The sequence below is a fragment of the Tinamus guttatus genome, unplaced genomic scaffold, assembly GCF_059628265.1.
Source record: "Tinamus guttatus ecotype Peru unplaced genomic scaffold, ASM5962826v1 Tinamus_guttatus_pri_ptg001594l, whole genome shotgun sequence".
Classification (NCBI taxonomy): Eukaryota; Metazoa; Chordata; class Aves; order Tinamiformes; family Tinamidae; genus Tinamus; species Tinamus guttatus.
In genome coordinates this window covers 4,724-15,903 of record NW_028290128.1, presented here as the reverse complement: position 1 = coordinate 15,903, position 11,180 = coordinate 4,724, and the positions used below count along the sequence as shown (strand labels likewise).

At 63.9% G+C, this 11,180-nt stretch overlaps 1 protein-coding gene across 1 annotated transcript; it reads left to right on the top strand.

Moving 5' to 3' along the window:
- Positions 1–689: 689 nt before the first annotated feature.
- On the top strand, positions 690–10,954 carry LOC148590209 (alpha-tubulin N-acetyltransferase 1-like; the record flags this gene model as incomplete). The annotated part of the gene is made up of 7 exons (XM_088539314.1): positions 690–781; positions 3,401–3,458; positions 4,928–5,041; positions 7,307–7,408; positions 7,543–7,588; positions 7,656–7,727; positions 10,795–10,954. Coding segments are annotated over 7 exons (644 nt in total), but the record flags the coding sequence as incomplete, so codon positions are not given.
- Between the last annotated feature and the right edge of the window lie 226 nt (positions 10,955–11,180).

The following is an 11,180-nucleotide window of genomic DNA, read 5'->3' as shown; positions in this document are numbered from 1 at the left end:
GGGGGAGAATGGGGGAAAATGGGGAAAAATAGAGAGAATAGGCGAAAATGGGAAAAATGGGGGAAATGGGGAGAAAATGGGGAAAAATTGGGGGCAATGGGGGAAAAGGGGAGAAACAGGGAAATGGAGGGAAATTGGGGGGAATTGAGGGAAAATGGGGGGAATTGGGGGAATATGGGCCGAATTGGGGAAAATAGGGGGAAATGGGGGGAAACGGGGGGAATTGGAGAAAATGGGAAATGGGGGGAATAAGGGAAAATGGAGAGAAATGGGGGGAAATGGGGAAAAAAGGGGAAAATGGGGGGAAAAATGGGAAAAAATATGGGAAAATGGGAGGAAATGGGGGAATTGGGGGAAAACGGGGGGAATGGGGGAAAATGGGGGGGGATGGGGGAAAATGGGGGGGAATGGGGGAAAATGGGGGGAGAATGGGGGAAAATGGGGGAGGAATGGGGGAAAATGAGCGAAATTGAAGCAGAAATGGGAAAATGGAGAAGAAATGGGGGGAATTGGGGGGAATTTGAGGCAATTTGGGGGTGGGAGCAGGGGATAAAATGGGGAGCTGGGGGGAGGCGGGAGCTGGGGGTGGTTTTGGGGTGAAATGGGCGAAGCCGGGGGGTGACGGGGGAGGTGACACCGCGGTGACGTCCGGGTGACACCGGGTGACACCGGGTGACACCGTGTGACAGGCGCAGGGGCTGCCGGCGCCGGTGACGAGCGCGGCGCGGCTGGAGAGCAGCCAGCACGTGGTGTACGTGCTGAGGGACAGCGAGGAGCGCGGGTGAGCGGGGGGACACCGCGGGGACACGGGGACACCACGGGGACACGGGGACATGGGGACATGGGGACACGGGGACACCGCGGGGACACGCGGACATGGGGACACCGCGGGGACCGGGGACACCGAGGAGCGCGGGTGAGCGGGGGGACACCGCGGGGACATGGGGACACCATGGGGACACGGGGACATGGGGACATGGGGACACGGGGACACCGCGGGGACACGCGGACATGGGGACACCGCGGGGACCGGGGACACCGTGGGGACACTGTGGGGACATGGAGACACGGGGACACCGCGGGGACACGGGGACACCGCGGGGACATGGGGACACCGTGGGGACCGGGGACCCCGTGGGGACATGGGGACACGGGGACACCGCGGGGACACGGGGACGCTGCGGGGACACGGGGACATGGGGACACCGCGGGGACCGGGGACACCGAGGAGCGCGGGTGAGCGGGGGGACACCGCGGGGACATGGGGACACCGCGGGGACCGGGGACACTGAGGGGACATGGGGACACCGTGGGGACCGGGGACACCGTGGGGACACTGTGGGGACATGGGGACACCGCGGGGACCGGGGACATGGGGGACACTGCGGGGACACGGGGACATGGGGACACCATGGGGACACCGTGGGGACATGGGGACACCACGAGGACCGAGGACATGAGGACACCGTGGGGACACCGCGGGGACTGGGGACATGGGGGACACCGCGAGGACACGGGGACACCGTGGGGTCTGGGGACATCGTGGGGACATGGGGACACGGGGACACCGTGGGGACACGGGGACACCGCGGGGACCGGGGACCCCGTGGGGACATGGGGACACGGGGACGCTGCGGGGACACGGGGACATGGGGACACCGCGGGGACCGGGGACACTGTGGGGACATGGGGACACCGCGGGGACCGGGGACATGGGGGACACTGCGGGGACCGGGGACACAGGGACACCATGGGGACACCATGGGGACATGGGGACACCACGAGGACCGAGGACATGAGGACACCATGGGGACACCGCGGGGACCGGGGACATGGGGGACACTGCGAGGACACGGGGACACCGTGGGGACATGGGGACACGGGGACACCGCGGGGACACTGTGGGGACACTGTGGGGACATGGGGACACGGGGACGCTGCGGGGACACGGGGACATGGGGACATGGGGACACTGCGGGGACCGGGGACACCGTGGAGCGCGGTGTGAGCGGGGACACTGCGGGGACACGGGGACACCGTGGGGACATGGGGACACGGGGACGCTGCGGGGACACGGGGACATGGGGACACTGTGGGGACTGGGGACATGGGGACACTGTGGGGACACCGTGGGGACCGGGGACACCGTGGAGCGCGGGTGAGCGGGGACACTGCGGGGACCGGGGACACCACGGGGACCGGGGACATGGGGACACGGGGAGACCGCGAGGACCCGGGACACTGTGGGGACACCGCGGGGACCGGGGACACGGGGACACCACGGGGTTTGGGGACACCAAAGGGACACCGCGGGGACCAGGGATATGGGGACATGGGGACACCGTGGGGACGCTGTGGACACTGCGGGGACACAGGGACACCGCGAGAACCGGGGACACCACGGAGCGCGGGGACACCGCGGGGACCAGGGACACGGGGACACCATGGGGACCGGGGACACCGTGGGGACATGGGGACACCGCGGGGACATGGAGGACACCATGGGGACCGGGGACATGGGGACACCATGGGGACCGGGGACACTGTGGGGACTGGGGACATGGGGACACCGTAGGGACATGGGGGACACCGCGGGGAAATGGGGACACAGGGGAGCCGCGGGGACACCGCAAGGACCGGGGACATGGGGACACCGTGGGGACCGGGGACACCGTGGGGACATGGGGACACCGTGGGGACACCACGGGGACCGGGGACATGGGGATACCGCAGGGCTCGGGGACACAGGGGATGCCGCGGGGACATGGGGGACACCACGGAGACCGGTGACATGGGGACACAGGGACACCGTGGGGACCAGGGACACCATGGGGACACCGTGGGGTCTGGGGACACGGGGACACCGTGGGGACATGGGGACACTGCGGGGACCGGGGAGGACACCATGGGGACACCGCGGGGACCGGGGACGTGGGGACACCATGGGGACACTGCGGGGACACCACAGGGACCGGGGACATCGCGGGGACCGGGGACACCGCAGGGACACCATGGGGACCAGGGACATGGGGACACCGTGGGGACACCGTGGGGACACCATGGGGACACCATGGGGACCAGGGACGTGGGGACACCGTGGGGACACCATGGGGACACTGCGGGGACACCACAGGGACTGGGGACATTGCGGGGACCGGGGACACCGCAGGGACACCGTGGGGACCAGGGACATGGGGACACCGTGGGGACACCGTGGGGACACTGTGGGGACCGGGGAGGACACCATGGGGACACCGCCGGGGACCAGGGACATGGGACACCATGGGGACACCGCGGGGACCGGGGACCTCTCAGGGACACTGTGGGGACATGGGGACACCGTGGGGACACCGTGGGGACACGGGGGGTCCGGGCGCCCCCGACGTCCCCGTCCCCGCAGCCCCCGCGGCGCCGTCATCGGCTTCCTCAAGGTCGGCTACAAGAAGCTCTTCCTGCTGGTGAGCGGCCCAAAACAGGGGGGTTTGGGGTGTTTTGGGGTGTTTTTGAGGTGTTTGGGGTGTTTGGGGAGTGTTTTGGGGGTGTTTGGGGTATTTTTCGTGTTTTGGGGGTTTTGGGGGTGTTTTTGGGGTTGTTTGGGGTTGTTTTTGGATGCGTTAGGAGGTGCTTTTGGGGTGTTTGGGGGTGTTTTGGGGTGTTTTTGAGGTGTTTGATGTGTTTTTGGTGCGTTTTGGGGGTGTTTTGGGGTGGTTTTGGAAGCGTTAGGAGGTGTTTTGGGGTGTTTTGGGGCTGTTAAGGGGTTGTTTGAGGATTTTTGGGGGGTGTTTTGGGGGTATTTTTGGAGGTGTTTTGGGGTTTGGGGATGAATTAGGGTGTTTTGGGAGGTTCGGGGGTGTTTGGGGGTGTTTAGTGCGTGTTTTGTGGGTGTTTTGGGGGTATTTGGGGGTGTTTTGGGGTGTTTTTGAGGTGCTTTTAGGGTGTTTGCAGGTGTTTTGGGGTGCTCTTGGGGTGTTTAGTGGGTGTTTTGGGGGTGTTTTGTAGCTGTTTTGGGGTGCTTTTGGGGTGTTTTGGAGTGTTTGAGGGTGTTCTGGAGGGTGTTTTGGGGGCGTTTTGGGGTTGTTTGGGGACGTTTTGGGGGTATGTTTGGGTGTTTTTGGGTGTTTAGTGGTGTTTTGGGGGTGTTTGAGAGTGTTTTGGAGATGTTTTGGGGTGTGTTTGGGTGTTTTGGGGGTGTTCTGGGGTGTGTTTGGGTGTTTTGGGGTATTTTGGGGGTGTTCTGGGGTGTTTTGGGGATATTTTTAGGGTGTTTTGGGATGTTTTGGGGTGCTTTGGGGTGTTTTGAGGATATTTTCAGGGTGTTTTGGGATGTTTTGGGGGTGTTTTGGGGGGTTCTGGGGTGTTTTGGGGATGTTTTTAGGGTGTTTGGGGTATTTTGGGGGTGTTCTGGGGTGTTTCGGGGGTGTTTTGAGCGTGTTTGGGATGTTTCAGGGGTGTTCTAGGGTGTTTTGAGGATGTTTCGGGGGTGTTTTGGGGGTGTGTTTGAGCGTTTTGTAGGTGTTTTGGAGGTGTTCTGGGGTGTTGTGGGGGTGTTTGGGGATGTTTCAGGGGTGTTTCGGGGTGTTCTGGGGTGTTTTTCGGTGTTTTGGGGTTGTTTTGGGGGTGTTCTGGGGTGTTTCGGGGGTGTTTGGGGATGTTTCGAGGGTGTTTTGGGGTGTTTTGGGGGTGTTCTGGGGTGTTTTGGGGGTGTTTGGGGATGTTTCGCGGGTGTTTTGGGGTGTTTTGAAGATGTTTTGGTGGTGTTTTGGTGTGTTTTGCGGGTGTTTGGGGACGTTTTGGGGGTGTTTTGGGGCTGTTTCGGGGGTGTTTTGGGGTGTTTTGGGGATGTTTCTGGGGTGTTTTGGGGATGTTCGGGGGTGTTCCGGGGTGTTTCCGGCTGTTTCCGTCCCCTCGTCACCCGCCGGCCCCGCAGGACCGTGCCGGGCGGCAGAACGAGGCCGAGCCGCTCTGCGTCCTCGACTTCTACGTGCACGAGTCGCGCCAGCGCCGCGGCCACGGCCGCCGCCTGTTCCAGCACATGCTGCAGGTAACAACCCGGGGTGACAGCGCGGTGACGCCGTCCGGGTGTTGTCGTCACCGCGCGTTGTACTCCGTCCCACGCCGTCCGGGTGTTGTCGTCACCGCGGTGACACCATGTGCCCGGGTGTTGTCGTCACCGCGCGTTGTACGCCATCCCACCCCGTCCGGGTGTTGTCCTCACCACGGTGTCACCGTCCGGGTGTTGTCCTCACCGCGGTGACGCCATCCGGGTGTTGTCGTCACCGCGCGTTGTACCCGATCCAACGCCGTCCGGGTGTTGTCATCACCGCGGTGACACCGTCCGGGTGTTGTCGTCACCGCAGTGACACCGTGTGTCCGGGTGTTGTCGTCACCGCGCGTTGTACCCCATCCCACGCCGTCCGGGTGTTGTCATCACTGCGGTGACACCGTCCGGGTGTTGTCGTCACCATGGTGACGCTGTCCGGGTGTTGTTACCGCACGTTGTACCCCGTCCCACGCTGTCCGGGTGTTGTCGTCACCGCGGTGACGCCGTCCGAGTATTGTCGTCACCATCGTGACACCGTCCGGGTGTTGTCGTCACCGCGGTGATGCCGTCCGGGTGTTGTCACCGCGCGTTGTACCCCGTCCCACGCTGTCCGGGTGTTGTTGTCACCGCGGTGACGCCATCCGGGTGTTGTCATCACCGCGGTGGCGCTGTCCGGGTGTTGTCACCGCGCGTTGTACCCCATCCCACACCGTCCGGGTGTTGTCGTCACCGCGGTGACGCCGTCCGGGTGTTGTTGTCACCGCGCGTTGTACCCCATCCCACGTCATCTGGGTGTTGTCCTCACCGCGGTGACACCGTCCAGGTGTTGTCGTCACCGTGGTGACGCTGTCCGGGTGTTGGTGTCACCATGGTGACACCGTCCAGGTGTTGTCATCACTGTGGTGACACCGTGTGTCCGGGTGTTGTCGTCACCGCAGTGACGCCGTCCGGGTGTTGTTGTCACCATGGTGACACCGTCCGGGTGTTGTCGTCACCGCGCTGACGCCGTCCGGGTGTTGTCACCGCGCGTTGTACCCCGTCCCACGCCGTCTGGGTGTTGTCCTCACCGCGATGACACCGTCCGGGTGTTGTCGTCACCCCAGTGATGCCGTCCGGGTGTTGTTGTCACCATGGTGACGCCGTCCGGGTGTTGTCGTCACCGCGCGTTGTACTCCGTCCCACGCCGTCCGGGTGTTGCCATCACCGCTGTGACACCGTCCGGGTGTTGTCGTCACCATGGTGACACCATCCGGGTGTTGTCACCGCACGTTGTACCCCGTCCCACGCCGTCCGGGTGTTGTCGTCACGGCGGTCACGCCATTTGGGTGTTGTCACCGCGGTGACGCCGTCCGGGTGTTGTTATCACCATGGTGACACCGTCCGGGTGTTGTCGTCACCGCGGTGACGCCGTCCGGCTGTTGTTGTCACCGCGCGTTGTACTCCGTCCCACGCCGTCTGGGTGTTGTCATCACCGCGGTGACACCGTCCGGGTGTTGTCGTCACCATGGTGATGCCATCCGGGTGTTGTCACCGCGGTGACGCCGTCCGGGTGTTGTCGTCACCGCGGTGACACCGTGTGTCCGGGTGTTGTGGTCACCGCGCGTTGTACCCCGTCCCACGCCGTCCGGGTGTTGTCATCACCGCGGTGACGCCGTCCAGGAGTTGTCGTCACCATAGTGACAGCGTCTGGCTGTTGTCGTCACCGCGGTGACGCCGTCCAGGTGTTGTCGTCACCGCGGTGACACCGTGTGTCCGGGTGTTGTCGTCACCGCGCGTTGTACCCCGTCCCACGCCGTCCGGGTGCCGTCATCACCGCGGTGATGCCGTCCGGGTGTTGTCGTCCCCATGGTGACGCTGTCCGGGTGTTGTCACCACACGTTGTACCCCGTCCCAGGCTGTCCGGGTGCTGTCGTCACCGCGGTGGCGCCATCCGAGTGTTGTTGTAACCGCGGTGACGCTGTCTGGGTGTTGTCGTCGCCACGGTGACGCCGTCCGGGTGTTGTCGTCACCACGCATTGTACTCCGTCCCACGCCGTCCGGGTGTTGTCATCACCGCGGTGCCGCCATCCAGTTGTTGTTGTTACCACGGTGACGCCGTCCGGGTGTTGTCGTCGCCATGGTGACGCCGTCTGGGTGTCGTCATCACCGCGGTGACGCTGTCCAGGAGTTGTCATCACCATAGTGACAGCGTCTGGGTGTTGTCGTCACCGCGGTGACGCCGTCCGGGTGTTGCCGTCACCGCACCGTGTACCCCGTCCCGCGCAGAGCGAGCGCACCGAGCCCCGGCGCTTGGCCGTCGACCGCCCCTCCGAGAAGCTCCTGGCCTTCCTGCGCCGCCACTACGGCCTCTGCGACACCATCCCGCAGGTGACACCCGCGTCCCCAACCGCGGGGGACACCCCGGGGACCCCCTGCTCGAAAACGGGGCGCTCGCACCCCAAAAACGCCCAAAACACCCCAAAAAACCCTCCCCCCCCCAAAAAAAACACCCCTCTCCGCAGGTGAACAATTTTGTCATCTTCGAGGGTTTCTTCTCCCAGCAACAACGTGAGTGGCCGGGGGGGACCCGGGGGTGTCCCCCGCTGTCCCCAACCGGAGCCGCCTCTGTCCCCAGCGCCCCCCCGGCGGGCGCCCCCCAAGCGGCCTGAAGACGCCATCAAGCCCTACTCGCTGTCCGAGCGGCCCTGTGGGTGACACGGGGACATTGGGGACATGGGGGGACATGGGGGACATGGGGGGACATGGGGACATGGAGGGACATGGTGGGATATGGGGGACATGGGGGGACATGGGGGGACATGGGGGGACATGGGGACATTAGGGGACATGAGGAACATGGGGGATATGGGGGGACATGGGGGCATGAGGAACATGGGGGGATATGGGGAGGACATGGGATATCGGGGGACATTGGGGACATGGGGGGACATGGAGGGACATGAGGGGACATGGAGGGACATGGGGGGATATGGGGGACATGGGAGGGACATGGGGGGGGACATGGGGGGATATGGGAGGACATGGGGGGACATGGGGGATATGGGGGGACATGGGTGACACGGGGACATCGGGGGACACGGGTCATGGGGGACACAGGAAGGACATGGGGGACATGGGGACATAAGGAAGATGGGGGGACATGGGAGATATGAGGGGACATGGAGGGACATGGGGGGATATGGGGAGGACATGGGGGGATATGGGGGGACATGGGGGACATGGGGGGACATGGAGGGACATGAGGGGACATGGAGGGACATTGGGGACATGGGGGATATGGGGGGACATGGGGACATTAGGGGACATGAGGAACATGGGGGATATGGGGGGACATGGGGGCATGAGGAACATGGGGGGATATGGGGAGGACATGGGGGGATATGGGGGGACATTGGGGACATGGGGGGACATGGAGGGACATGAGGGGACATGGAGGGACATGGGGGGATATGGGGGACATGGGAGGGACATGGGGGGGACATGGGGGACATGGGGGACAACGGGGGACATGGGGGATATGGGGGGACATGGGTGACACGGGGACATCGGGGGACACGGGTCATGGGGGACACAGGAAGGACATGGGGGACATGGGAGATATGAGGGGACATGGAGGGACATGGGGGGATATGGGGAGGACATGGGGGGATATGGGGGGACATTGGGGACATGGGGACATGAGGAACATGGGGGGACATGGGGGATATGGTAGGACAAGGGGGGACATGGGGGACAAGGGGGGACATGGGGTATATGGGGGGACATGGGTGACACGAGGACATCAGGGGACACGGGTTATGGGGGACAAGAGAGGGACATGGGGACACGGGGGACACAGGGGGGACATGGGGACATAAGGGGACATAGGGACATGGGGGGACATGGGGGACATGAGGGGACATGGGAACGTTACGGGACATGAGGAACATGGGGGACATTGGGGACATGGGGGGACATTGGGGACATGGGGGCACATGGGGACATGGGGGCACATGGGGACTTTGGGGGACATGGGGGATATGGGGGGACATGGGAGATATGGGGGGACATTGGGGACATGGGGGGACATGAGGAACATGGGGGATATGGGGGGACATGGGTGACACAGGGACATCGGGGGACACGGGTCATGGGGGACAAGGGAGGGACATGGGGACACGGGGGACACAGGGGGGACATGGGGACATAAGGGGACACGGGGGATATGATGGCACATGGGGGGACGTGGGGAGGACATGGGGGGATATGGGGGGACATTGGGGACATGGGGACATGAGGAACATGGGGGGACATGGCGGGGACATGGGGGGACATTGGGGACATAGGGACATGGGGGGGACATGGGGGGACACGAGGGACACAGGGGAGCACAGGGTGACACGGGAGGACACAGGAGGACATGGGTGACACCCGGGGGACACAGGCTGTGTCACCCCCCCCCCGGTGACACCGCCCCGGTCCCCCCCCTTTTCCACCCTGTGATTTTTCCCCCATTTTCCAACCTTTTCCCCCTAATTTTCACCCTTTTTTCTCTTTTTTCCCCATTTTCCACCCCTCCATTTTCACCCTGTTTCCCCCCACCCCATTTTTCTCCCCCCCATTTTTTTGTCCCATTTTTACCCCTTTCTCCCCATTTCCCCATGTCCCCCCATATCCCCAATGTCCCCCCATGTCCCCCAATGTCCCCATGTCCCCCCATATCCCCCATGTCCCCTCATGTCCCCCATGTCCCCAATGTCCCCCATGTCCCCATGTCCCCCGTGTCCCCCCATATCCCCAATGTCCCCCATGTCCCCCATGTCCCCAATGTCCCCTGCGTCCCCAATGTCCCCAATGTCCCCAATGTCCCCATGTCCCCAATGTCCCCAATGTCCCCATGTTCCCCCATGTCCCCAATGATCCCCCATTGTCCCCGTGTCCCCAATGTCCCCATGTCCCCCCATATCCCCCATGTCCCCTCATGTCCCCCATGTCCCCAATGTCCCCCATGTCCCCCGTGTCCCCAATGTCCCCCCATGTCCCCAATGTCCCCCCATGTCCCCAATGTCCCCAATGTCCCCTGCGTCCCCAATGTCCCCATGTCCCCCCATGTCCCCAATGTCCCCCCATGTCCCCCCATGTCCCCCACGTCCCCCCGTCCCCCATGTCCCCTCATGTCCCCCATGTCCCCAATGTCCCCCATGTTCCCATGTCCCCCGTGTCCCCCCATATCCCAATGTCCCCCACGTCCCCCATGTCCCCAATGTCCCCCATGTCCCCCCATGTCCCCAATGTCCCCCCATGTCCCCCATGTCCCCCCATGTCCCCTGCGTCCCCAATGTCCCCAATGTCCCCATGTCCCCAATGTCCCCCCATGTCCCCCATGTCCCCATGTCCCCCCATGTCCCAATGATCCCCCATTGTCCCCGTGTCCCCCATGTCCCCAATGTCCCCATGTCCCCATGTCCCCCATGTCCTCCCATGTCCCCAATGATCCCCCATTGTCCCAGTGTCCCCAATGTCCCCATGTCCCCCCATGTCCCCCCACCATATCCCCCATGTCCCCTCATGTCCCCCATGTCCCCCCATGTCCCCAATGTCCCCCATGTCCCCCAATGTCCTCCCATGTCCCCAATGTCCCCATGTCCCCCCAATGTCCCCCATGTCCCCCAATGTCCCCCCATGTCCCCAATGTCCCCATGTCCCCCCATGTCCCCCATGTCCCCCATGTCCCCAATGTCCCCTGTGTCCCCAATGTCCCCAATGTCCCCCAGTCCTGCGGGAGGAGCCGGAGCCCCCCTGGCCGTTCTCGGGGGGGTCTCTCCGGGGGGGCTCCCCCCTCCGCGGGAGCCTCCGGCCCTTCCTGGAGCGGAGCCGGAGCCCGGAGCGACCGGAGCGGCCGGAGCGACCGGAGCGGCCGGAGCGGCCGGAGCGGCCGGAGCGACCGGAGCCGGGAGCGGCCGCGCGGCGCGGGTGAGTCCGGACCGAAACCGCGGGGATTCGCCCCAAAACCCGCCCGCTTCACCCAAATCCCGCCCGTTTCGCCCCAAATCCCGCCCATTTCATCCCAAATCCCGCCTGTTTTACCCCAATCTCGCCCCTTTCACCCCAAATCCGCCCGTTTCATCCCAAATCCCGCCCCTTTCGCCCCAAATCCCGC